The 27,942-nt window shown below is 44.0% G+C and overlaps 1 protein-coding gene across 4 annotated transcripts; it reads right to left on the bottom strand.

Moving 5' to 3' along the window:
• Positions 1–79: 79 nt before the first annotated feature.
• On the bottom strand, positions 80–27,784 carry TCAF2 (TRPM8 channel associated factor 2). Of its 4 annotated transcripts, none has more exons than XM_070515195.1 (9): positions 27,643–27,784; positions 24,605–25,241; positions 11,846–12,837; positions 11,212–11,309; positions 9,998–10,211; positions 9,461–9,700; positions 8,235–8,572; positions 6,075–6,197; positions 80–226 (listed from the first exon to the last, which is right to left on the bottom strand). In XM_070515195.1, exons 2-9 carry the CDS (start codon positions 25,225–25,227, stop codon positions 98–100), a joined length of 2,757 nt encoding a protein of 918 aa, XP_070371296.1. In that variant the 5' UTR covers positions 25,228–25,241; positions 27,643–27,784; the 3' UTR covers positions 80–97. The 4 variants fall into 4 exon arrangements, with proteins under 4 accessions (XP_070371296.1, XP_044623420.2, XP_070371277.1 ...); XM_044767485.2 differs by lacking the exon at positions 80–226 and adding an exon at positions 3,681–4,940; XM_070515176.1 differs by lacking the exon at positions 80–226 and having other exon boundaries at positions 5,781–6,197.
• Between the last annotated feature and the right edge of the window lie 158 nt (positions 27,785–27,942).

Raw genomic sequence — 27,942 nt, forward strand, 5'->3', positions numbered from 1 at the left:
TATTAAGTGTTCACAAGGATCTAGAGCAATGGAATCTCCTCATACATTCAAAGTGGCACAACTTCATCTTTAACTTGCCTTTGTCTACAGCTAGTATTTACCTGGTAAAGTTGAAGCTGTGCACACTCCATGACATAGCGCTTCCGCTCCTAGGGTATCCCAGAGACACCCTTGCACATGTGCAGCAGGAGACAGGTATAAGGATGTTCATAGCAGCAAATAGGCCCTGAATGAAACAATCGAATATCTATCAACAGCAAAATAGATGAATGGAGTATAGCATATTGATACGCTGGAACGTTAGGCAGAAATAAAAATGAACTATAGCTAGCTGCATCAACACAGATGAATTTCACAAACATAATATTGCACAAAGGAAGGAAGTCATAAAAGATTACATAAAATCGGATTTTATTGCATTTATATAAAGTTCAAAGTCAGTTAAAACTAAACTATGTTGTTTCAGGTTGTGTACACAGGATAGTAAAACCATAAAGGAAAGTGAAGGAATGATCAGGTTGAAAAGTCAGGTCAACGTCCACCCGGAGGTAAGAGAAGGGCTAGGATCTTGGAGGGCCATTTGGGGGTTTTCAATTATTGCAATATTCTATTCCTTAACCTTGTGGTAGTCTAATGGTTTACTTTACAATTAATATTTAAATTGTACTTATGTTTTATGTACACTTTTTGTGACTGTGATGTATTGCATAATAACAAGAATATGGTTGGGTTTTACGTTCTGACTTCAAAAAGCCCACGTTTAGTTACTAGAACACATTATAACTTATATAGGAACCATGACAATGTTCCTAAAAAATACATTTTCTTTTCAAGTTTTAAAGTCTCATTATAACAAATGGATTATGGCAAGTACAGGTCAAAATTCTGCCTGCTTCTGAGTTGTATCTTACTGCTTCTTCCTTCAATTGTCGGGCCCTAGTGCAGATTCAAACAAATTTCCATTTTTCCTTTGAATTTGATCTTTAAAAGGCTTAAGACTATGTCCTAATGCCCAACTCCTACCTCAAGATCTCATTATTTCTGGAGGGGCCCTAAGAGGTTGGAATATTTTTGATAGAAAATTGTAATTTCCCAGTAAAGTTAATTTGAATCACTTACTGCTTTCAACTCAGAACTGCCTACACCAAGGAGTCTTGCTTCAACTAAAGGCAAAGAAAAACAGGATAGAACCTCCCTAAACACTGTCTGTTTTTCTTTGTCCTTTTCCAGCTGAACAAAGGATTTGGATATAATTGAAGGGCTTCATTGGTTTTGATCCTTCTAAGGGCAACCACCTAACCACATTCAGAAACCAATTTCCCGCCGCTGAAGAAGTAGCTAGAGCTCCCAAAAGAACATCAACTCTAATGAAGGACTGCCTCATTCTGTTCAGAATCTCTCATACTACATAGGCATGCATACACACACACGCGCACACACACACATGCACACGCATATATTTGGTTGGTACCAATATATGAGACTACATTTTTACTTTATCTCTATATTTGGCCAGTTGTTTTCAGATTGATTTGCTCTATATTAGTTTGGGTCCAGCACACCAGATGTCCCACATTCTAGGGCTTGATCCCAGGTCCCATATCATTGGATGTGATATGGAATTCTCTGTGCACGTATTTGATTCCTCAGCCTTTCAACATCTTTGGGCCCAATATAGATGCTGCTGTTAGTGCTGCCAACTTCAATGAAGGCCTTCATCTTATAGCCCTAAAGCAGGGCCGAGGTCCTTGACCAGAAGTTTCAGAACAGAGATTCAAATGAAGTAAAAACCCTTGAGGTCAGAGACTCGGGTCTTAAGAGGAACAGTCAGAATTCCCTGATCATGGCTCCCATTTGGTGAGGTGATTATTGACCCGGGTATGGATGAAATCCCTGATAAGTTGAGTTTTATTTCCTAATATACTTCTTACATTTTTTTGGCAGAACTCTTATTAGCTGTAACCATCTTGTGGCTGGAGAGCCTGTTGTGACTCAATTTTTGAGAAGAGTTTGTAGCACTTGATGTCCTTATGTTTGTAGATTTTTTTTTATTTAACCAGAGCTCAGAAGTACCAAGTGGCAGACTTTCCTTCTCTGTGTGCTATGAGCCAAATGGAAAGGCAGCCTGTGCTGTGACCTGAAGAGCCTCTGGATACCTCCTTACTCCTTTTCCCCAGTGGGAGGTCACTAATTTATGCATGTCCCAAATGATTAGGCTGGAGAAGCCTGCCCAAAGATTGAATGGGCTACTTCAGTTGTTAAAAAGCTACTAACCTCTAGACTTCTTTCTTAGACAACGGGGTTTAAGTGAGAGGAAGGTAGTGTTTACTTTGGGAGGATATTTCTCTGTGGTTAAGATATCTCTATGGCCAAAAGCCTTGGGAAGGCTCTTGGGCTTGTTGTAACAATCATCTATTTTATAAAAGTCACAAATTTACTAAGAGGCGTTAATAAAACTTCATATGCGTAATTGACAAAGGCAATAAATCTGTTGTATACTAAGAATCTAAATCTATCTTACCAATACTGTGAGCTAAACAGATGGATTTGTTTCTATTCCAGTAAAAGCAAATTGATTTGGGAGATAGTAAAAGTGAAGCACATATTGACCAATCAGCTGCTTTTTGGGAAGAGTCACACAGATCTCTCTTTTAAACTAAAACTAGGGCAGGAACTGAGTTTGCCACAACGGGAACAATTTCAGGGTTACAGTTGATGGCCGGGAGCTGTAAGGTTTCCAAAGTGGCCACAGGAGGGAGACAAAGAGTAACATAGGTGACCACAAAATCTAGTGTGTAAGGTTCATTCAAGATAGAAACTACCATAATTCCCTTTAGCAGGGCTTGTTATTTCATTTTAGCAATATTTGCCAGAAGTAGGAGGTTTCATAGTTCCATTTTGTGTGATCAAACACTAATGCTTTAATTTGTTTGAAATTAATTGCCCATTCTTCTAATAAGTCAGTGGCTATATTGTTCTCAGGGGAGGAGTTAGAGGGAAGTTCCTTTTTATCTTCTTTAAAACTCTCAAGTAGCCATTACTGCTTCTCTAAAGTATCTGAGGGTGATTCCATTCCTTTCAAATTTATCCAATTTTCTAGGAATTTGGGTATTTCAGAAACTGGATCTAGTAACCTGTAAGAATGTATGTGGGCCCTTGTCCAGTGCTCTCACACATGAGGATGGAAGTCAGGGTGTCCTTAAGAATGAGCAAAGGACTCTTGGATATAAACCCCATGTTTAGGACAAGCTTCTAGGACTCCACCCAGCTGTTATCTTGAAGCATGGGATCTTGAAAACCTCCAGACTAGGCAGGCCAGGGGCTTGGGTTTGAAGGATGTGTGCTTGGAGGAATGACTCTTCTCATTAAGTAATTCTGCTGTGACTAACTAGAAATAACCTGCTTGGTTTTCAGCAGTTTGGATCCGGTCATTTTGTGACTCAGTAGCCAGACACAAAGTTTCAGGCAAGCAGAGCTGCAGGCTGTGGCAGACCCAGTAACCGTAGAGTCGGGTGTGCTGGCAGAGAGTGTGGGCTCCAGAGTCCAACCTCCAAGGTTGGAAATGTGGCTTCACTACTTGCTACCTCTGTATCTCTGCTTCCTTCTCTGCAAAACGGAGATAGTTAACAGTACTTATCCTGCAGGACGGTCGTGACCATAAATAAAAACACATAAAAGTTCCCGGCAGATAGCATTTATTGATGATGCACCAGACCAGCATTGAGATCATTGGGAGCAAATGTTCTCTGGAATATAGAATACTTTGAGTGTCCCAGTTACAATTAACCGTGAACCCAGAAACAAGCGGCAGAGCCACAGTTTCTCCTCGAGAGATGGGCTCCGGCTCCCCCTGTAGAGAGGGTGGGAAGAGTCAGGTCTCTGTCTTTGACTCTATGATAACCTACTACACCCAGCAGTATCCCTCCAGTTACCCCTCCCTAACATCATGGTAAGGACAGCAGGTCTGGAGTTGAATCTCCTGGGGTCAAATCCTTTCTCTGCCTCGAGGGAGGCTAATCACATTCTGTGACAACCAGGAAATCAGGTACCATACATTTTTGGAGGTTAAATTTGATATTTAATAAAAATTCAATAGTGAACATGGGCTGAATCAGAACTTTGCTGAATCCCCATTTTCTAGGTGAATTTCTTTCTAAATTGTACATCATTCAGAGAGGATAAGCTCCACAAGTTTTTCATTGCTATGGGCTTCCGTCACCCCGTGATGCTTCCTCTTATTAGTTTTTTGACTTCAGAAGTTAAATATCCCTAACATGTTCGTTTCCTCAACTATGGAATGAGGATGATAATAGCCCCTACCTCAGAGGTCTGTTGTGAAGATTCTATGAGATAATGCACAGAAAATACCTCACACAATGCCTGGGACATATTGACCGCTTGCTATGTGCTAGGTATCATCACTGTTCTCTCAATCAACAAATACCCATTGCGCACAGTTTATGTGAAAAGCACCTGGCAAAGGACACCAGTGAAATAAAAGGAAATTATCCTAGAGTTGAGGGGAGGATGTGCTGATGGGATTCAGAAAAAGACATTCCCTGGGTCAGTTCTCCTCTGAGAAGCCACTCGGCTCTCAACAAAGCTCATGGGATGATATTCAAAACAACAAAAATATGGTTTAAAAGCAAGCTGGAGAAAAATGACTAGGTGTACACCCCATTAATCCCAGAGACGACTCTCCAATTAGAACTCTGCCTCTACAAAGAGTTGAGGGGGTTTGGAATGAGATTATGAGAAAGCTCAGGGGATGCTGGATGGTAGGTTAATTAACTGACTGTGGCCTATTTTGATCTGCTGCATCCAGTAATCCTGTCCCAGAGTGAAGCCCATCATGTCTGTGGACCTCTCAGAACAGCTGCTGTCGAGAACTGACAGTGCCTTGTCTCCATGGCAACCAGAGGAGTCCATCGCTGTCTGTGCTAAGAACAAAGAAGTTTATGGACTTGGTAAGGGTTGCTCAAGTGACTTTTACCTTTGGTTGAAACAAAAGTACTAGAAGATGGAACTAACCAAGAAAACCAAACCCCATTAGTTTTGTAACATCCAGTCTGAGTTTATACTATCTCTTTTGAGTTGACACCATTCCTTAGGTTAGGTTAAACCCAACAATCCTTCCAGAGGTGGGAGAAAGGATATACGATTGGCCAGGAGCCCCACAACTATCACTGATACCATGAATGGGAGCAACACTGATATTCATTAAATACTCTTACACAAGGACTGAACACAAACCTGAAGGTAGTCAACTCCGAAGTGAGATTCAATTTTCAGGTTGTCCACACTAAACTGGACAGAGAGGCCACTATGAGACAGGCAAAATCTAAAGACGACCCTTCCATGTGTATGCACGTCTGGTGCACGACATGTTCACCATCACCAAACAATAGATTTTCTACCCCAATATCATGGGTAAGAATACAGACACAAAGAGAGGTTACGTGATTTTCCCATAGAACCAAAGCGGGTTCAGGGCTCTCTCCATTATACCAGCCTGTCTCTCTTGCTATTAGAAAAGCTCTCAAAGCAGAAGAAATTAAGAGCCTTGCTCAGGGCCAGCAGGGGTGAGGGACTGATTTTAGATGATAATGGTAATCCACGGTATTTAGAACTACTGGTCATCAATAGAAGCCAAGAGCCTGCAGGACCTCACGACACCAACATGAAAAATCCTCCACTAGAGGACTAGGATGGTGAGCAAGCCTCTTGGTGAGCACAATAGCAAAGGCACAGAAACAATACAAAGAAGTACAAGGGCATTTCCCTGAGAAAGTTGGTTTCATTTTGTCTTATGACCTTGACTGCCTTCCTGAAGACAGGTTAGGAGGGAGGGTTCAGCTCAAGGCATACTAGGCCAGAAACACGGTGGTGGAGTTGGCGAGTGGTCATTCCTCTCTCCACCCCCGCCCCTTGCTGCTCATTTTCTACTCCTTAGTATGGACATATGCCCGTATAGGGTTTTCCTGCCACTGAGGCAGACAGGCCAGGCTACCAGCCACTTCCTTCTGGACAGGCCAGCCCCAGGCCTCAAAGAATGGAGCCAGATTCTTCTGCACCTTTTCAGAGAACTTCTTCACCCATAGATTCATCTTGCTCGTCTTGTCATTGGGGATGCCAGAGAGGGTCTGATACTCAGCAAAGAGCTGGGTGAAGGGCTCCCACCCAAACGCCTCCTGGAGCTGGGAAGAGAAAGAAAGGGCAGAATGAGGCATCCAGTTCATGAAAGTAACTGTAACACGCATGTTCATAAGCATATTTCATCTACAGTGATTTCTTCCCCTTAATCATTCAGTAGCTTCACTCCGCTTATTTGCCGCTATCTCCCCACCCAACCCCTGCACATATATACAACCCCATTGGCTCATTCCAGGCCTTGGCCACCCCCTGAATCTAGTAGGGGACTTCATGAGGAACCTCAGGTCTGAAAAGAGGCAAATAGTCAATAAATGATAGCTATTTTTATCTTTATTTTAAAAAAATGTATCCCCAGATCCTAAGAGTTTTCCTGGGCATCAGACACGTTTGATCCTTACTGAGATGAGAAATGCTTACATCTTGCATTTTGAGCTGATGTTGGGAGAAGAGGACAATAGAGCTGAATTTTGATAGGTAGCTTCACAGATAACAGACATGATGTTCAAGCAAGTTTCAGCTGCAGGAAGGACACATGGGGAGGCACAGAAGCTGAAAGAGCAAGATGTCTTCACAGCAGGAAGCAGCTTGGCACACTGGAGGAAAATTATGGAGGTGAGGAAATTGGAAGACAATGAAAATGTTAGTGAAAGTCTGAGGATGAGGGACCTTCTACATCCTGCTGAGCAGGTTTGATTGTATCCTGCATGTAAAAGAGAACATTGTGAGAGATTTAACCATGGAATATTAGGTGTGGAAGAAGGATCATGGAGGGTTGAGGCAAGGTGCTGGAACAACTGAGGAGGCTTTTGGAACAGACAAGAGAAGAAGAGTGAGGACTTTAGGCAACAGCGGGAGGAATGATGGAGAGCAGACCTCGTCAGGTAGTACAAGCAGGTGTCTGCCTGTCCTGAGACCAAGTCTCAGACTCAAGATGAGGGGTGTCTCCATAGCTTTTACAAAATGGTATTCAAGGCTCCGTGGGGAGTGGGTAAGTGGGGAGGTGGGTAGGGCAGAATTAAGGCGTTAACTTACACTTTGGTGGCAACCCACCACTTAAGCTCTGTTTCCCTGTAGCCCCTCAGGCTGACTGTATAAGAATACAGAACTGATGTAACGCAAAGTTATCTCATCAACTGGGGTTGTCTCACATTCACTCTTTAGAAAATGAACGAAAGACAATAAAACCAAAGAGAGGGTATGGAAGTGCAAAAGCCAGGGGCCTGTCATTAACTCCTGATTTTAGCTTCTGGGTCCAACATTTAAATGTGTGATATTGACAGGCTGCTTAACTCTTTAACTTTCATGCCTCTGTGAAAAGGGGGCCATACCACTCCCGCCTACAGGGTTGTGGTGGACGTCACAGGATACCGGATAAGGAGAACAGCTTTGACAGCAGAAAACATTAACATTCAGAGCAGGATTGGGGAGGGAACCCGGATTGTGCTTATTTCCCAGGAAGCAGACGTGCTTCAGGGCTTTGGCGGTTTCCCATTTGGTTCTCAGTTATTCATTTATTCGTTCTAAAAACACTTTGGGTTCAAGGGGATGATGGAAGTCTGAGAAGCTCATTAATGGACTTATCACCTACGATGCCTTCTTATAATGCAGTTGTGGTAGACATGTCACTGTTAGTACAAAGGGGCGGAACACTCACTTGGCCCATGACAAGCAGGTGAGGAAAAACAAAACAAAACAGTGACCATTCCTGGAGCCCGGATTAGGGGACCAAGGACAAAACGAGTGAGAGGAAGAGCTGTGATCAACCTCAGGAGTGTCTGCTGTTCTTGACCAATACACCAACAGCCTATATTTCTCTCTGTTATTTTTTTTCATAGTACTTTTCATTTCCTCTCACTTATCACCACAAAATCAGAGGAGGCGAGTGGCACATGTGTCACATCTTCATCTTAGAGATGTATAACCTGAGAAGTACCACTACGCAGCCCAGCTTCCCATGTCCAGGGAAGGGGTGGGCCCAGGCTGGTGGGGGCAGTGAAGGAGCTGGAGAGCTCCTGGGATCCAGAATGCTACATGACAAGAGAGGTCTGGGGCCCCCATCGCCCTGAATTCCTACTCAGTACCTGTAGATATGTTTCCAGAGCTGTCCACACATTCCAATTATGCAGGGGGGCTCCCTTTCCCAGGTGTGTTGTGATCCTCTTCTCTCGTTTAGCAGGATTCAGAGCAGGGTGGGCCTGAGCCCTGGGGATGCCCAGGACCATCTCATGAACATAGACTGACCAGAGGTTGCAAGTGGCCTCAGTGGTGTGTGGAGGGAACTCCCAACCATGCTGCTGCTGGTTGTGGCCCAGCTCGTGGATGGGGCCCCACAGACCTCTGCTTCTCATGCCTGTCTCACTGATGAGCTCCTGCACTGACTCCAGGTGGCACATGATGGGGTACCCTGAGTGCATCCAGCCTGGAAAGCAGAGGGAAGAGATGAGGCGTGGGGGAGGGTCCACCCAAACCCATCTCCCTTCATTCCCCACCCTGTGAACTTTTCCTCACCATCCTGGTTGCCCCCAATAATTCCAGAATCTCTATGTTGACTAGAAAGTAGATGGCTTTCCTCCATTGGGTCAGAAACTCACAGTCCCTAGCCCCCTTCCAAGCTCTCACCCTGGAGTTACGCCATCTCCTCACTCTGGTCCTGAAGAACATAAATACATTTTATGTGGTCATTCTCACTATAATTCAATGATTCCTTTTTTGTGTGTGAGTTTCCCTTGCTTGCGAGTCTGTGACATTACGTCCTGTTCCTGGGTTTGAGATCCTTGAGGCTAAGATGGTGTCATTCCTTGTTCTCCTATGTAAACCACTGTTGTCTAGATTTATGCTCTTGAACAGCGATAATCCAGTCCTTTTTTGAAGATAAGAAAACTAAGATCCTGAGGAATTTTCTCCGTGTCAGACCCTTATTTTTCTTTAGATGTCCATCCTTCCTCCAAACCACTCAATACTTAACATAAACCTCTGTACTCCCTCTTTTCATTGCCAACTCTGACTTAGGTTCAAAGGAAACATTTCTATTTTAACCTCTTCTTGAAACAATGCTCATTGCCATCTGTGAACTCCTAGCCCAACTTTTCTGAGATTTCTCTACCATCCTGTGAAATCTCACCTGTAGATGTAAATGACTTACCTTTTCACATGTAAACATCTTTGCATCCCCATCCAGGCCCATATCTTTTATATCTTTTTTCCCTTACTGGTGAAATCATGCCTTATACATATTGGACATTTAAAAAAAGGCAAAATCATAAATAAATGGTGTCCATGACTAGGAGCCTTCCCTTGGAGCACTCACCAGCTGAGATCTGCACGTCAGCAACAATCCTCTCGGGACAGTGGAAAGGGAAAGGCTGGGCCGCCAGCCTGGCTATAGCCTGCATCATCTCATCCCAGAGCCGGAGGACGGGCTGCGGGTCCTCCAGGGCCCGGAGGTTTGCAGTGGGCACCGTCAAGATGATGTTGTCTGTTGCCAGCTCTCCCCAGGGAGCTGAGCTCTCCCGGATACAGCTTCTCCACTCCTCCAGAGATGTCTTACCTGGGAATAAACATCAAAGTCCAGTCACCCACTTCCCAACAACTCTTGAACTGAAAAATACAACTTGAACTCCAGGAGGAGGACACTGAAACAATGAGCCATTATCATGTGGGTCTTCATGCTATGATGTGAAGGACAGGCCTCCAGACCCTTCCGTCTCTTCTGCCCTGAAGGCTCCATGGACACAGGGTGCTCCATATCTCCTGCTTCCACTGTTACCTCCCTCCTTGCCAACCAGCCCACAACTACCACGGCATTCCCAGCTCTCCCTCGTCCCTCAGCGCTCCGGCCACTTACCTAGCTTGTAATATGGGGCAGGTATAGCCCCCTTGATGGTGACAGACATGGGGCCCAGTTTACTGCCCTTGGGCACAATGATGTAGAGAAGGCCACCCCAGAGGCAGGATACCGACCGTATGGGCTTGTCCATACAGTACTGGTGAGTCACCACAGGAGCTCGAGACAGCTTGCTGGCCATGGTCAAGTCATCGGTGTGGCAGCCGATCTGTACCTGTGAGGTGATTCCACCATGTGTCAGAGGAACTGGGTCCCTGAGGTGTGTGTGTGGGGTTGTGTGTGGTGCTGTGTGGATGGAGGGTATTAGGAAAACTCCAGCTTCCCCCTTCTATGAGCTATGCAAGGAAACCTATGAAATTTTAGCACCGCAAGTCATACGGATTGAAAAGTACGTAGACTCACTTTTCCAGGGATTTACACAGCTCCACAATGGATCACCGTCAGACATACCAGGCATGACCCTGAGGCTGATACTGACTAGGGCCCTATGGTGCCTCTGTACCAGGCAGAACCCTGGGCTCTTCTACCAGGGACTAAGCCATGCGGTGATTCTGACGCTGGGAAGCAGCCAGAGAGGATGCTGGTCTACTCTTTGTGCACAGACAGGAGGCCCACGCAGAGGCAGCGGGATCTGGCCTGATGGGGAGAGACTGATCCTCTCTTCCCCCTTTGCCCAGGGCTCCCATCAGGTCAGAAGGATGTTTCGTCTGGAGTCCTGGGCTTGCTTTTCTTAGGCTTCATTTAAGCAGGCTCCAGAAAGGAGGTTGACACGAGAGAGACCCTAACTGTGATCAGGAGTGACTCTCAGAATTGAGAATTGGGTGATTGGATCAAGTACACCTTCAGGTGTCAAGGGGAAGAGGAAAAACCCAGAAAGGCTGTGTGCTACTGGGGACAGGGGTGAGGGTCTGAATGTGTACTAGGCACTCCTCTCCTCACATGTGGTATCTCTCCACATCCCTGTCGGGAAGTAAACATCACCACGCGTGGAAATCTGAAGGCTCAGGTTTGAGTACTGGATCTGATATTAGGAGCTCTGGGACCTTCGATCCCTGGCTTAGGATCCCTGAAATTTAGCCGCTTATCCATGACATCTGTGAAATGTGCACAGCGATCCCTCCCTGTACTCGTGGTAGCACTGCCATGCATGAGCTGGATGAGGAAGAAGCAGCCCTATGGTCTTGGGATGTTGGCAGTGGGGGTTCTGGCCTTACCTTCAGGCCAGCAGAGGCCGCAGCTTCAGACAGTGAGACTTCTGCATTGTGTCCATTTATGAGGTAGAGCCCAGTACTCACCCAGGAATCCTTGTTGCCTGAGAAAAGCCAGAGGAAGGGCTAAGTTCTTCCCCCACCTGACTCCACTCCACCAGGAGCCTCGCAGCCCCTCCCAGAGGGACAGCCCCTCCCCTGCACACCTCAACTCATCCATGCTTTTTTTTGAGGAAGATTAGCCCTGAGCTAACTACTGCCAATCCTCCTCTTTTTGCTGAGGAAGACTGGCCCTGAGCTAACATCCATGCCCATCTTCCTCTACTATATGTGGGACACCTACCACAGCATGGCTTTTGCCAAGCGGTGCCATGTCGGCATCTGGGATTTGAACCGACAAACCCCGGGCCGCTGAGACGCGGAACGGGGCACTTAACCGCTGCGCCACCGGGCTGGCTCGTCATCCATGCTTCTTGCACTCATCCCTTCTAAACCATAAGCAGAACCTCAAGCCCCATCTTCCTGGAGGTGCCTGATGGAGAATGGAGCTGGCCTGGCTGAGCTTCAGTGCCTGCAGTGTCCCTTGGAGCTCGCTTCCCCCAGGTTCCAATGCCCTGGGCACTCTCTCCTCGCTCTTTACCTGGGTTGCTTGCACAGATCTCCACAGTGATGGGGTGTTCAGAGGGGGTCAGACTAGAACTGCAGGTCCAGGTTCCAAGCCCCTGCACCAACTGGGAGCAGTCAGTCCCAGAGTGCGCCAGCTCCGTGGCCAGGCAGAGCACTGCAGCCTCACAGGAATCACCTGCAACTGGGTTTTCCGGGCTCACAGCAGGGAGGCCTGACAGACACAGCATCTTCCTCAGGAGTCGGTGCAAAGATATGTACGCAGGGACCCCCTCTGCAGGAATCTGCAGGAAGGCTGCACCATCTACTCCCACTTTTGCCAGCCAGCTCTTTTCCAAGGTCCTATCCCCCTGGTTCAATACAGCCTGGAATTCAGACAGTGCCTTGCGGAAATGGTAGCTCCGTGTCTCGGGGGTTGGGACAGGGAAACAGCCCGGGTGAAGGGTAAGAGCGAGGATGCTGAGTCCAAAGCAGTTGAGGATGACGTTCCCAGGGAAGCCAGCCAGAGCGGAGCGGCCTGGGTTCTGGGAGGCCCACCACCAGGCCTGGCCCCCGATCAGCAAGCCCCCACCCTCGGCCACAAACTCCTGCAGCTGCTTGGCCTCCTTGTCACTGTAAGCCACACAGCAGTAGACACACAAGTCACCAGTCAGATGGGGCTCCAGACTGCATTTCAGGCCATGCTCCGACAGAAGGGCACACAGGTTTTTTAACCTCGTGTTCACCCCAACTTTGCCTGTCTGGCCTCTGGCCAGCCAGCGCACAGCATTGAGCAGAAAGGGCCCCATCTTGGGAGCACAGAGCATGCCCTCATGGGCAGCCACAACCACCCGGCCTTGGCCATAGCGGGCAGCTGCCAGGAAGCAGCCAAGTGAGGCATCTAAGCCCAAAGGGAAGGCCAGGGCCCCGTGCACCAGCAGCTGCGAGGGGATGCCCCCCGTCTGGATGTCCAGCTCGGAGATCCCTTCCAGGAGCTGCTGCTGGTCCTGCCTGAGCTCCTCTTCACACCTGGAAAGTGACAGGAGGAACAAAGGGCTACAGTCAGTTAATGAACCACTGAAAGGAGCTCACTGAACAGAGAAATCCGTGTGTGAGCACAGAGATTACACAGTTCACGCCGATCTCGTCATTCTTACTAACAGCATTTGAGATTTTAGTATGTAATACACCAACTTGATGGAGTCTAATGCAGACTTTTTCAGCTTTTAACAACTGACGGCATATCATCATTTAAGTGGCAGTGTTTGCTCTGAGTGGCACATAAAACAATGGTGCTTCTTATAATCGATGTTGTCATAGTTTTGATGAAATACCAGAGACTGAGGTGGTGGCCTTATTTGCACATCTTAAAATCCACATTCACTAAATGAACACTTCCAGGTATTCTTCCCATGTTAGTCAACTGAGTGTTGGATATTTTGGCTTAAATTTCATGTCTTTTTAAATAATTAAATATATAAATGAATTAAGTTAGAAAAAATAGTCTCTTATTCCTAGAGAAAGTAGCCAGATAAATTTTTCAGAGCTAATTTTCTGCAAAGGAAGGCTGTAAAAAACATCAACTAGCACTCTCCACGTGCCAGCTCTCATCTAGGAGCACATTATAGGCAAACTGTTTAACACTACACTTGAAGATTTCATACAAACACACTTTTCTTTTCTAAAATTCTCACACATGATGAGCGTTATTTACTACTTTTTATTTAGAAATGGTGAAAATGTAATAAAGTTATGGTTAGCCGTAGATAGCATACTATATGGTAATTAAAATAATTACTAGTTAATATTGGAAAATGTTCAATGGAAAAAATCTTTAAATCAGATTCCAAAATACTGTGCCCTATGTAAGCCAACTTTTGCAAAGTAAACAAACCTCCCCAAAAAACAAAAAAAATAAAAAACACAAAACCAGACATAGAAACAGGATTTAAAACATATTTATCAAAACAAATTCAGAAAAGGTTTTGCATTTCAAATTTTTTTTTTTTTTTTTACCAATTTGTAGATACTCTAAATGTCAAACAACAGGAGATTGGTTAAATAAGAGCGTTTGGATTGTGGGATGGAGAAAAGGGGCTGGTACCAAAAGAGATGTTCAAACGGGCTTTTGCCTCATTGGCTTTTTTTTTTTTTTAAATAAGGAGAATGTATAAATGTACTTCTCAGATAATTAAAAATTAAATTTAAAATGTTGAGGTAATTTCCGGAAAAACAGAAATAAAATGTATAATCTACAAATGCATTTGGAAAATTTAAAGAATAAAGGAAACTTAACAAGTAAGCAAGAAAAAAATCCAAGAAAACCACAAATAAGGTATAAAAATAGAAAATATGGAACCAAGAAGGCAAGAATAAGAAATATATTTGAATTATCACTAGATGTGAATGGGTTAAATTTTTATATGAAAAGACACAGGCTCTTAGATTGGATTAACAACTTGCAGGTATAAGCTGCTTGTAAAAGACACACTTGAAACTAAATGACACAGAAGGATTAAAATGAAGAAATCAGCAAAGCTATAAGTGGAAAACACAACAAAAAGAACACAGAAGTGTGATTAGTAAAATGAGATGCAACTGATTTCAGAGAGGAAAGAATTATAAACAAAGACAAATATTTTCTATGGGTAAAAGTTACACTTTACCAAAGATATAATTTTCATTCATTTTTATGGTCCTAAAAACAAAGTACCAAAAGCAAAAACTACTACAAAGAAAACTATTTGATGAATTTATAATTGCATGTGGAGATGGTAATGGATTTCTCAGCATCCAGTGGATTGATTACACCAAGTGAAAAAAAAAGGATAGAGACGATTTGAGCAGAATGACTAATAAGCTTGATTAGAACGAAAAGACAATGGTTCAATAGCTCCTAGATTCTGAGGACAAGAAAGTGAGAGCCTAGAATGCTGTACTCTGTCAATTTGTTGTATAAATATTACAGAAAAACCTAGACGTTCTCAAACATGATACGTTAAAAAAAAAAACCCAGTTTTCAGAATGCACACACAGGCACAGATAAGCAACTGAGATGATCCACATCAAACTTTTAAGAGTGGCTACCTTAGTCCAGAGGCGTGAGACTGGGGAGGGTGGTGTGGGATGAAAGACAATCTGCCATTCCCCTTTATATATTCCTGTATTGTTTGTATCTTTTTCATAATAAGCTTGAATTCCTTTTGCTATACTTTTATAAAAAGATGAAATGTTTCTCAAAAGAAAAAGGAAGGAAGGAGGGCGGGGAGGGAAGACAGACGAGCAATCCTAGTAGATGGGATGCCAAGTAATTCTCAATAGACGGTTTGACAATATTATAAGGGTAATATTAATAATCTGAGATATCCATCTACCAATATTTAAGTCTTGTATAATATCTATTTACAACAATATAATGAAAGCAGCTATTATTTAATGAGGTTTAATATATGCTGGGTATTTACATATACGGATTATCTTTTAATCATTATAATAAATCTGAAAGTTACTATCCTCCCTTGGGTGATAGAGAGGCTTAGATGGGTTAGGCAATTCGCCCCTCGTTTCTTAGCTAATAACTGGCAGGGACAGGAAGCAAATCCAGGCTGGATAGTCTCTAAAGCCAGTGTTGTTGTCCACACACCAGGAATTTCTCATTCAATTACTGAGTCTTCGGATGAAGCCCACAGCTGGGTATACAGCAATCAACAGGTATCTTTCGTGCAAAAGAACCTTTAAATAGATGTCAAGATGCGAATAATACTGCATTATGGAAAAGGAAAAGCACGTGTGCCTTCAGAGCTGAAAGTGCAGGAGAAGCCACTGAGAACAAAAGGCCGGGAGAGGTGGTGGTGTTTTTTAACACACCAAATCACACCTAAGCAGACAGGTGATACAGGCAATAGCTTTCTAAACGCGGCTTAAAAAACTGTCACAGCAATGATGGCAATGGCCGGAAAGTTCCGTGTGAAGTGAGCCACTGTCATTTCACCATGCACTGGCCTTGTCTATTCTATTCTTTGTGGTGCCTAACTGACTTATTTTACCTGAGCTGTTTAGTTTTTAATTTGTTTTCTTCACTCTGTCGCTATCTCATTCTGTGTCTCATTTTATTTAACGTGCATTTTTAGAAAGTTTCTTCATAGCTGGAAGCATTCTCAGGGAATCTGCTTCTGTTCACCGGGTCACTTTTTTCCCACATGTGATTGATTCTGTTGTCTTACCATACTAAATTTCTGTCTGTCTTATATTTCCCTTTTAAATTTATTATAGCATTTTTATGTAGATAATATATAGATTTTTTTCACAATTGGCATGGGCAGATCTTTTGCACGTTCTGATACAGTGTGGGTGAATTCTCCTTGATATTCTTTCTAAGTTACCCAGGACCAGTTTGTTTGTACACCACATCCATCCACCTTCTTAAATTATACTGAGGTCTGTATATTGCTTCTTTCCACTTTCTTATTGCCTGAGGTTCGTAGCACTTCCTGAAGGGCAAAGATCAGCTGGGGCCTACTACTGTCCTTGCTGGGGCTGGTCCCTCCACTCTTAGGGGACTTAAAGCCAGGCCTACTGCACCCAACCAGGCATGGAACGCACTTGAGGGATCCAACCCATCACGCTTGCAAGATGGCAAACTCTGGTGTCTCTTCCTGCCTCCACCAAATCCTGAAGCAGCGCTCACGCTTTTACACTTGAGAGTTGTTTTCCTTAAATGTCTACTTGCCCAGTTGTTCATTATTCCACAACATGGGAAGGCATTAATGGTAATTCTTGGAATTGTGGTTTCAACTCTTGTCTTTCAGTTGTGCGTCTGGGGTTGGGGAGTGTCAGGTGATGCTCCACACATCAGTCCCCTGTCTCTCCCACAGGCCGGTGCTCAGCATGGACAGTATCGGCATCGGAACCTCCACAGTCAGCTGTTTACTTACTATTTTTCATTCATGGGGTCTGATTTAGCACAGAAGGCAATTCTGGGATCTAGCCTCATTTCACGCGATCTTTACCTGGAAACTCTCTATGTTTATGGATTTTGAATATGAAAACAGAACAGTGCCACTTATAAGCTGGGACAAAGACCTCAGACAAAGACCTTGCCTACAGGACTGTGGTGAGGACTGATGAGACAACACAATCTTCAAGAGATACATGAACCTAAGCTACTAGTATGTATTACAGTACTTTCATATGAGCAGCTCCTAATAGGTTCTAGACCTCCTAGGCTACACTGTGTGTAAGGGTAATGAGCTGCTGATCTTAGATTAATGTTTTCCCCAGACTCTTCTGTATCTTCGTATAAAAGCAGCAAGTGGCTTGGATCTGCTTTTGCCTAGAAAGTGACTGCAGTGTCCTCCTCAGGCATATAGACACAGGTGTGCAGTCAGTTCTCGCCCTTGAGGACAGCACGTATGAGAGGATCTTTTGTAGGACTTTAGATTGTCCCTTCCCTTGGCCAGCAGAGCAATTCCCTTGAGCTCCAGAGCCTTCAACAGGAATTTGAAGTTAGCGAACCTGCTTGGGAAGGCCAGGAGCCTTTGGCCAAGATTTGTAGGGAAGAAAGTTCACTGAAAACCTCAAAGGGGATGTCCCCAGGAGGAAGGCAAAAATCTGAGCTAGTGACCTGGGCTCAATATAAAGGCCTCATAGACTTTAGAGTTGATGGAGTCAGTCAGCTCCTGCTCAGTTTTCAGCTGAGGCTGAAGCGTCTGAGACTCAGCTCCCTGGGCAACGTATTCCATAATATGAAGTTGTCTGTAGGGTTAACACTAGTATACTAGGCCGCCCTTTCTCTTGATATAGTTTTGGATGTGTATCCATTCACATATTTACTGATTAATTTATATAGTCTACAAATACTTGTTGCTGTCTACTATGTTTTGCACACCAGGCACTAAGAAGAAAGCAGCAAACCTGACAGGTAAGATCAATGCATTCATTGGCTTCATATTCTGGTTGGCTAGACCGGCAGTAGTAAGTACACAGGTGAGGTATTTACAGATGGTGATCACTGATGTTTAGGGAATAAATGAAGGAATGTGGAAAAGAGAAACTGGAAGGTTAGTCCCAGTTTCAACAGGGTCACTGGGGAAGACTCCTCTGAGGAGGGTGTTGGAGCTGAAACTGAACGTGGAGAATGAACTGGCTTTTCAAGAGCCAAGGGAAGATCCAGAATAAGAAGAGAAATTTGAAAACCGAGTCTTAAACTTTGCCATTGAGCTGCCAGTGTTATTTAATTTTTTTTAATAACTAGATTTCCAATTATCTTAATATTTTGTAAGACAAGAAACCCAATGTTACACCTTGTAGTCTTTGGACTAAGTGAGATTTCTGAAATACTTTAAAGATGTGAATAGCTTACCTATCAGTTATGCCTGCTTCTCAAAATACCCAAACTAGAAAATACCTAATGACTCAACAAAAGAAAATAGTCAAATTATGGAACATCTATTGTACCAAAAATTCTCATAAAGAAGATTATGTTTAAAAACAGAAAAATGTTTTTAAGTAAATACAAAATAGCAGTAGGTAAGCACAACTAGCAAAAATAATGTTTAATGAAGAAAGACATGTAAAGGTAAAGATTTTGGGGGCATTATGAGAAATTAAAAATATTCAAATAACTTTAATGTCATATTACTATTTCAGGAAAATTTTTATAAATCAGAAAAACTGGTAACGTGGAAAAATTATTTTCATACATTACCTGGACATTCACAACACTTCTTTCAGTCACACGATCATAGACTTAAGTTAAACACCACTGTAATCTCAATACCAAAATAGTTTCTAGAACTTAACAGGCACCCAATAAATTTTAGACGAATGAAAGAATGGATATATAGACATGTACTAGAAAGAGTGAAAGAAAATCGATATGTCAAGGAAATTTCTTTCTTTATCCTTTTTGTAGCTGAATTAATAAAACAATATAAGCGACGTGAAATCAAAGAAAGACATCTTAATGTGATTTGAGGAGCATTTTTCTATTGTTTAAGGGTTTATAAAAAGGTAGAGAAGTAATGTAAAACATTTTTTTTCAGGTTATAATCATAGACAATTTGGAAATTACAGAAATGCTTAAAGATGAAATGTATATGTATACGTAATCCTATATATATGTATATGGATATGTAACCCAGTGTATATGTAATCCTATATATATGTATATGGATATGTAACCCAGTGTATATGTAATCCTATATATATGTATATGGATATGTAACCCAGTGTATATGTAATCCTATATATATGTATATGGATATGTAACCCAGTGTATATGTAATCCTATATATATGTATATGGATATGTAACCCAGTGTATATGTAATCCTATATATCAAACTATCACTAGAGACACATATAAATACTTTACTTTCTTCCAGTGTTTTATATTCCACGTATACATGCATACATGTTTTAACAGATTTGGCATCATTGGAATACAGTTTTCTATCTTAATTTTGTCTATTATACCATGAATATTTTCTTATTCCTTTAAGTAGTCTTTGAACACATGATTTTAATGGCTGCATAAGTATTCACTCTATAGCTGGAGGACATACCATAATAATTTAAGCAGTGTTCCATTTATAGACACTTACAGTTCTCCCAGTGTTTTACTCAGTGAAAATACTATTTAAAATATTTGCTACTAAATGTGTGCCTCACAGCCCAGGTTCTCCTTCTGTCCAGTCCTTCTTCCTTCCCTTGCCCACAGGTGCTAATCCAGAGAACACTCCCTAAGAACGTCCTGCACAACAATCTCTGTGTCTGAGTTGGCTTCCTGGGGAGCCCAATTCTGCGGAATTTGGTGATCATCAGCAAAATTACATTTGCATTTCTCCTTTGTCTCAGCAATTCCATGTCCAGTGATATGGCAAAAAACATGAAGACATATGCACAAAGGTATTCACTGCAGTGTATATGTAATAGTAAGACTATTAGAAAAATAAAAAAATACTAGAACCTCAAATGTCTGTCAGTAAAGAACTAACTGAATAAACTTTAGTGCATCTATACACTGTAGTATAATAGAATATATAGTGCATAATCTACACACTATTACGGAGCCGTATCTAGGAAATAACGTTAGGTAGAAAAAGTAAGGTGGAGAAAAATATGTATAGTATACTACTGCCTTATCCAAGAAAGAGAAGGACACTAGTGTGTGTGTGTTTATATATAAACAAAAAATGGAGTAAAAATAAATTTTTAAAAAAGGGATAGAGGAAGGAAATTGTATGAAGGGGACAGGGATAGAACATAGGCTTCTTAAGATTTTACTTTGGATCCACATAACTACTTTACATAATTATAAAATAAAATTAATTTACAAAAGCAATTCCACACAGCAAAAGTAAAACAACCAAATGAATCTACAGGTGTATGCACTTAATGGTATAACCACAAAGAGAAGAACTATTCTAAGTGACCTTAAAGGATGACAATTTGACTTTACATATCTAATAAAACATGTCATAATGACAAAAAACATGTCCTTATGACAAAAAGAACAGAAATTAATCTTTAACTGTGCTGGTAGTAGTACTGTTATTTTACAACGGTTATGTGTGTATTGCAGGATAAAGCAAATGAGTTATTATGTTGCTTTCTTACAGAACTAGGATTTTTCATCATAGGAAAAAAAGAGACACAGATGTAAGATTGTTGAAATTAAATAAAACCTTGTAGTCTGGAATTTGAATTTGAAGTATCAGCATGAACTCTTAAGGTATTTATCTTTAAAGATACCTGCTTCTTAGCTCTGCCCACTCAACAGACCTAAAAACAATGATCAACCCTGTATGAGCACCCCTAACACCCAGATTGTGGTTTCTAAATACCATTTCCCACTAAAAGAAATAAGGGCTCCTTGGGGAAATGGTTGGTCCTGGGTCTGGGGCAGGAAATGTGTAACATGAGACTGAAACTCCTTGTTATACCAAAAAACAAGGAAGCCTATTAAGGTTGGGTCAAAAAGATTCAGGATTCAACTTGAATAGGCTCATGATAACCAAACATAAGATGATTTTAGCATTGATAAACATAATAAATGAGACACATTTATTATGTGAGTGTCTCAATCCATGAGTTCATAATGATACTAAAAAAAAATTTTAAAACACTATGGTGACCTTTGGAAGATACCAGGGATCCAACTGAATATTTTGAAAACTGGTTAAAAAAGGAGTAGGGAGAGGGAAAATCAAGAATTTCTCCTGCCTTCCTGATATAAACTATACTACAGGGTAAGCAAATAGTTGATGAGGGGAAGTTTGCTTTATATAAAGAAGTATTCCAAATAATAAATAAAAGGAATGCTAGAATCTTAAATCCACCATTTTATAACCATGAATGAATGAATGGATCTAGGGGTAGGCAAAGATTATTAATGACGGCTAACATCACAGTCAGAGAAAAGGAAACGTTATGTTCTATCCTGTGGAAGTACACACTACCACCTATAAAGGAGGCAAAAAATGCAAACATGAATCTGATCCAGCCTCTAAATCAGGGGGTGGGAAATTCTTTCTTAGCAGGCCAGATGATAAGCATCGTAGGCCTGTGGGCCACATGTTCTCTGCAGAAACTACTCAACTCTACCATTGAAGCTCAGAAGTAGCCACAGACAATATGTGCACATTTTTGTTCCAATAAAACTTTATTTACAAAAACAGGGGGTTGGTGCACAGGCCACAGTTTGCCAATCCCTGTCACAGAATCTAGACCCAACTTCCAATTTACAAGAAATATAGGGAACAAAGGAATATATTCAATGATACCACAGGGATGCAATCAGCAAAATTCAGACTGAAGGTAACTGTTCAGGACAAAGTACCTGTTTTCTTCCACAAAAAACCAGCAAGAGATAGAAAGAGTTGGAAAGGAAACTCACATATTATATGAGACATAACAGTCATATCAAGCAATCAAAATATTTGGGCTTTAATAAATACAAATTCCAACAAACTTTGAAGAAAAATAAGACAATCATGTAAATGAATGATGACATTAAGGAATTACTAATTATTTTAGGTGTGATAATAGTGTCTTGCAGTTACGTTTTCAAAGGAGTTTATATCTTTAGAGACACATATTGAAATACTTACAGATGGAATGATATGATGTCTGTGATTTGCTTCAAAATAACCTGGGGCGATGCAGGGGTGGGTCTACAGATGAAATTAGACTGACTATGGGCTGGCTGTGAATGAGGTTGGGTAATGGCTGCATGGGGGCTCACTGTACTATTCTCTCTACTTTTGTGTATGTTTGGAGTTTTCTATAATTAAAAGTTAAAACAGGGGCCGGCCCAGTGGCGCAGCAGTTAAGTGCACACATTCCACTTCTCAGAAGCCCAGGGTTCTCCAGTTCAGATCCTGGGTGTGGACATGGTACGGCTTGGCAAAGGCCATGCTGTGGTAGGCATCCCACATATAAAGTAGAGGAAGATGGGCATGGATGTTAGCTCAGGGCCAGTCTTCCTCAGCAAAAAAAAAAAAAAAACAAAAAAGAGGAGGATTGGCAGCAGTTAGCTCAGGGCTAATCTTCCTCAAAAAAAAAAAAAGTTAAAACAAACACAAAATATACCTCAGATTCAGTGACAGAGGTGAAAAATGTAGGTGCAGAGGAAGAAAAACAGGTTTAGTTTGCTGACAGGAGTCCTTTCAAACAATTAAGAGGAATTAGGCTGATGGGACTTAACCTGTTTGTCCTGAGAATTAGAATCAAAGACAAGCTAGAGTGAATGAGATCCACGGTGATGTCTCTGAGGAACCCGTCACCTCCCAACCCTGCTCAGAGGGAAGGAAGTCCAAGCGCGCCAGGGCTTGGGGCTCAGGGCTCACTTAACATGGGTATACCCTTCCTTGTAGCAGACTCTTGATTTCCGCCGAGACGCCACTGCCATGAAAACTAGTCAGCCTCTCAGACCCTCTGGCAGCTCAAGTTGACCAGGTGAGCTAGTTATGGCCACCGAAATATACTAGGAAATCTAATGATCAGGGCTTCCAGAAAATATATTATTTTCTGAGTTAAAAGGGACATATTCAGCAGGTGTTATCCATTCTAGCTTATTCTGGCCTAGGTGTAATTACAGTGCTTGAAGTAGTAGTGGCAATCTTGTAACTATAAAGATAAAAGTGACACGCCACGATGGGGGGGGAGGTGGGGTGAGGTGGTAGAGAGACAAAGAGCGAGATAAGGACAGAGAATGAATGAATGAACCTGGGACATCAGGGAGTCACTGCCACAGGCCTGACTACCCACCTGGACTTAGGTTACACGAGAAAAGGAAACTCCTACATGGTCAAGCCACCATAGTAAGGCTTGTTACGTGTGGCCAGACACAACTAGTCACTGATTTAACAAGTTATCTCAAACCCCAAATATCCAAAATTAAACTCCTGCTCTCCACTACAAATAAGCTCCACCCACGGACAACCAGCTCTTAAAGGACCTCACCTCCTACCACCCCAGCCCTCATCCACTCAGCTCCAACCACATGGGCATCACTGACGTTCCTGGAAAGGACCAAGCGGGCTTCTGCTTCAGGCGTTCACCCTTCCTCCTTGGTCTGCCTGGAATCCTCTTTCCACAGATGTCCAGCTGGCTCATCCCCTCTCTTTCAGCTCTCTTTCCAAATGACACCTGACCAGAGAAGGCCATTTGTTTGTTTGTACAAACATCTACTCCCTCCTCTTGTCTGTCACACTCTGTGTATTTCCCAGGCTCCCTGGCCCCCTGGCTTCTGGTGGGCTCGGCTCATGGCAGGCAGAGGTACAAGACTGAAGGCAAGAAGGAAGGAGGAGCCGATATGTGTCTTTCTCTCTTCAAGCTATGTCTCTGGCAATCACTGTGTCTTCTCTGAGACTCCAGGTCCCACCAGACAGCCCCTCCATCTGGTCCCAACTCCTGCTGGACAGGCCTAGCATGGCACCAGCTTCCACCAGACAGCTGCAGCACCTGGGCTCCAGTAACACCACCACCTCCTTCTGTCCATCCTGCTGTTGCTAACCCCTCAGTTACCGTGCTGTGTCCTGTGTGGGTTTTCAGCCCTTGCACTGCCTGTTTAGTCAATTCTGTATATTAAACCCCTTCTATTTGAAACACCAACTCATCCTGACTAGGCCTGATTGATAAGCTTTCCCTGATGGTCCTAAATAAAATGTCCTCCATCCCTCCCATCAATCTATCAGCTCATCCTGCTTTACCTTCCTTACAGCCCTATCAATATTTGCTAGAGGATGTGCCTATTTGTTTCCATAACTGCCCAGTTCTCCACTGGAATATAAGTGACTGGTAATCCATGGGTGGAGCTTTAAATCTAATTCATCGTGAGATGAGAAGGCATTTTGGATTCTCTACAGAGGATTGACATGAGGTACTTCTATTTCAAAAGAAATTCTTTGACTTATGGCGAAGAACAGACTGTAGGAGGCAAGAGACGAATCAGGGGGCTACTGACATGAGAAATGAGAGATGCCGATGGTTCAGACTAGGCTGACAGCAGTAGAGCTGGAGGTTAGATTCTGGACCCAACAGGCTTGGCTGATCCACTAAGTATGGCGTAGAGGAGAAAAGAGGAGTCAAGCTTTTTGGTCTGGGTACCTTATTTGTACTCTGAGGACCCAGCCCCTCTTGGGCCTCGGTGCATTTTAATTATCTTATTTTTGATTTGCGCTGGTTCCAAAAGGGAGTGGAAAATCATGTGTATTAAAATAGCAGCTCACTGAAGGGGGGATCAAATGTATTGGTGACATGGGTCAGATTCCTGGTAGGGAAACACCACTCACCTGATGTGGAGTGGGATCTTGGGCACCTTCTTAGAGACCTTGAACCGGCCTCTGTCCCCATAGGTGTCGGTGAAGTACACTCCAGCCACGCTGGTCACCTGGTTCCCGGGGAACCTGGACAACACCTTGTCACGGCCGTGCTGACTGGCCCAATACCAGGCCTGGCCCCCAATGAGCAAGCCCCCTCCACGTTTCACAAACTGGATCAGCTCTGGAGTCATGCTGTCATTGTAGGCACTGATGCAGTAAACCCCCAGGGCATCTCCCAGTTCTGGCTGACTCTGTGCCTCAACCCCAGAGGCCTGCAGGATGTTTACTAGTGATGCCAAGGATGGGTGCACTCCAACGGTAGCCCCAGGGGAGGGACAGAGCCAGCCCACTGCATTGAGAAGAAATGGGGCCAAGCCGGCATCCAGTAGGTAGCCCTCATGGGACACAACCACCAGGCGGCCTTGGCCATAGGAGGAGGCAGCAATGAGGACCTGGCCCTTGTCATTCACCATCACTGGGAAGGCAGCCTCTCCAATAAGAAGGAGTTCACTGGGGATGGGGTCTTTGGGGACATCCCAGCTTGTCACTCCATTCATGAGGGCCTCGAAAGCAGTAGCGGGAGTTGTCGCCATGGTTCAATCACCTGCTGTAGAGGAAAGCAAAGAACAGCTTGGTCACAACAGATGAAGCAATGAGTGAAAACACAAACAGCTAAATGCATTCAGACAAAAACCACTTATTGGGCCCACTGTGTGCCAAGCACTGGGGGTACAGCAAGGAACAGAACAGACAAGGTCCTCGGTTATAGGAATCTAATATTTTAGAAAGGGAAGGACAATAAATAAATAGGAAGATAAAAAGATAAGCAAAATACAGCAATTAATAATTGTTATGATAAAAAGAAAACAAAGTGATGTGCTATGGAGTCACTGGAAAATTACTTTAGACGGGGTGACAGAAAAGGCCTCTTTGAGAAAGCGACATTGAAGCTGAAACTGGACATTGAAGTTGAGCCCTGAAACGCTACGGGAGAAGAGCGCTCCAACAGAGAGAAGCGCCAGGGTGCCTGGGAGAACGGAGCAGGAGGAGCAGGACCTGGGAGGGGTGAGGGAGGCCGGGGTCTGCAGGGCTGGGTAGATCAAGGTGAGAGCTGCCGTGGCGGAGTTGACTTAGTATTTTATTTCTTTGGACAAAAAGGTCAGGTGACCTTTCAAAAACAGCATTTGTTCTGACAGCTTTGACTAAATGAGCTGGCAATGCCTCCCAGTTTATCACATCTGCCTAACTGGGGAGTTTCCCACCTCTACCTGAGTAGCATTCTGTGGTTTCCCGGGGTCTTCTAAAATTTGGTGTGCCTAAAAGGAAGCTCACTGTTTCAAAGCAGCTCCTCTTGGATAAATTCCTTAAGCCACAGTTTCCCCATTTATAAAAAGAGACCAATATATCCCTTGGACGATTGTTTTTCAAGATTAAGAGAATGCATGTAAAAGCACCCTGCCCTGGGCTGGGTACACAGTGATCACTAAGAAAATGCAAGTGCCTGTCCCTTTGCTGCTCTTTCTAGCTTCCCCAAGTGACAAGGGCCAGGCAGTAGATGCTCTGGGTGCCTGTGCCACTCCCCCTTGGCCCACCTCTGACTTTAGTGGCTGCTGTGGAGGACTTTCCGAGCCCTGGACGCCTTCTTACCTCCGCAGGTGCAGAGGGGCAGCCCAGGTGGCTGTGAACTGATGCCTGGATAAGTTTCACCCAGTGGAGGTGACAGGGCTAAACGCCACACGGCTGTCCTGAGGTGCATCCTAGAGCTCCTCAGAGGGTCCTTGGAGGAACTGAGCTCCAGTTGCCCACAGTGGTAAACAGCTCGGCAACATGCCCTTCCTTCAGGGACCAGGGACTTTCCCTCATTCCTGTCTAGTCCTCTCCACTTCCTCACTCTGGTTTCTGGGCGCAGTTCCCATTAGAACAACTGCCCACACTCACGTCCTTCTACCAGGCTTTTCTTTGGGGAAGAATCTCAACCCAAACAGATACTGAAGTGTTGGCTACAATCGCCTCCTTCCTTCCTCTCTCCTGTTTGCACACCCGGTCAGCCACCTCATTTTGTCCACTTTCTTTCACCTAAGCTCTCAAACATCTGCACCTTCAGTTTACATTCATCCCTTGAGGAAAACAATCTGGCTTTAGTCGCCAGGATGCATTCTCATCTCCAATCTTCCTCAAGACATCCTACTCACTTCTCTTCCTTCAAACTTCATCCACCCCCCATAAGGTAAAAGCTGAGCGCCTTACTCTGGATTTGAAGGCCTCCAGGGTCTGCACTCGCCATTGTTTTCTAGACTTTTTTCCTGCTACATTCTCCACAAAATCTCTAGTAGGCTTGGTATGCCAGAGCATGCCTTGTACTTCCTGGAAAATTCCAACTCCCGTTTTTTTTTCTCTTTAACTTCCCTTCCGATCTAACACCTCTTTCTTAATATTGCCCCCAGGAAAGTGAATTCACAAAAATGAGCCAACCCCAGCTGGAGCATGGAGCTTGTGGGTGAATGATCCCAGCCTTAGGATTTAGGAAAGCAGAAGGAACAGGCGAGAGGTCAGGAAGCCTGGGGCCAAGACCTGCTAACTATCTGAGATGACAAGGGAAGTCTTTGGCTAATCTGGGTCTCCCTAGTTTTACAGGAAAAACAAGCAAAAAACCCAGGAGATGAGTAACATGTTCTTGGAACACTGACTCCCAACTTTCTATAAACAGGAGTGCGCGCGCAGACACACGCACACATCTTTGTCAAATTCCTGATTCACGAAGTTCAAGGAGGCGACAGAAAAGGGTTTTCAGACAAATAGCAAACAGCGCCAAACTGGCGAAATGAAAAGAAACAAAAACCTGGACATCTCTCTCAAGAAGAGACAAACACCCCGATTCCGGGAACGTTCCCGAGCACGCGTCTGACACCTCGGGGCGCACCAGTGTCGCCAGGTGCTCGACCCCCACCCCCACCCCCACCCCCACCCCCACCCTCACCCCACGGACGCGCCGGGATTGGAAAACTCACGCTCGGGCCGCCGGGGTCCGCGGGGCTGCCTGCCGCACTGGGGCTTCCGCTGAGCGCCGGGGGCGGGGCGGGGCGGGGCGGGGCGGTCCCGGGGCGACCGCTCTCCGGAGCCTCCTCCCTGCGGCCCCACCCCGGTCGGCAGCACCTGGGGCCTTGGGCGGCCCGCGCTCCCGGGAGGAAATCCATCGGTCTGCGGAGCTCGGGGCCGAAACCGGTTCTCCCAGACTCTCCAACGTTTCCTGGAAGAACCTGCGAGAGGGAGCTCGGCAAAGTTGCTGTCACACTTGGTGACAAGTCTCC

The sequence above is a fragment of the Equus asinus genome, chromosome 1, assembly GCF_041296235.1.
Source record: "Equus asinus isolate D_3611 breed Donkey chromosome 1, EquAss-T2T_v2, whole genome shotgun sequence".
Classification (NCBI taxonomy): domain Eukaryota; kingdom Metazoa; phylum Chordata; class Mammalia; order Perissodactyla; family Equidae; genus Equus; species Equus asinus.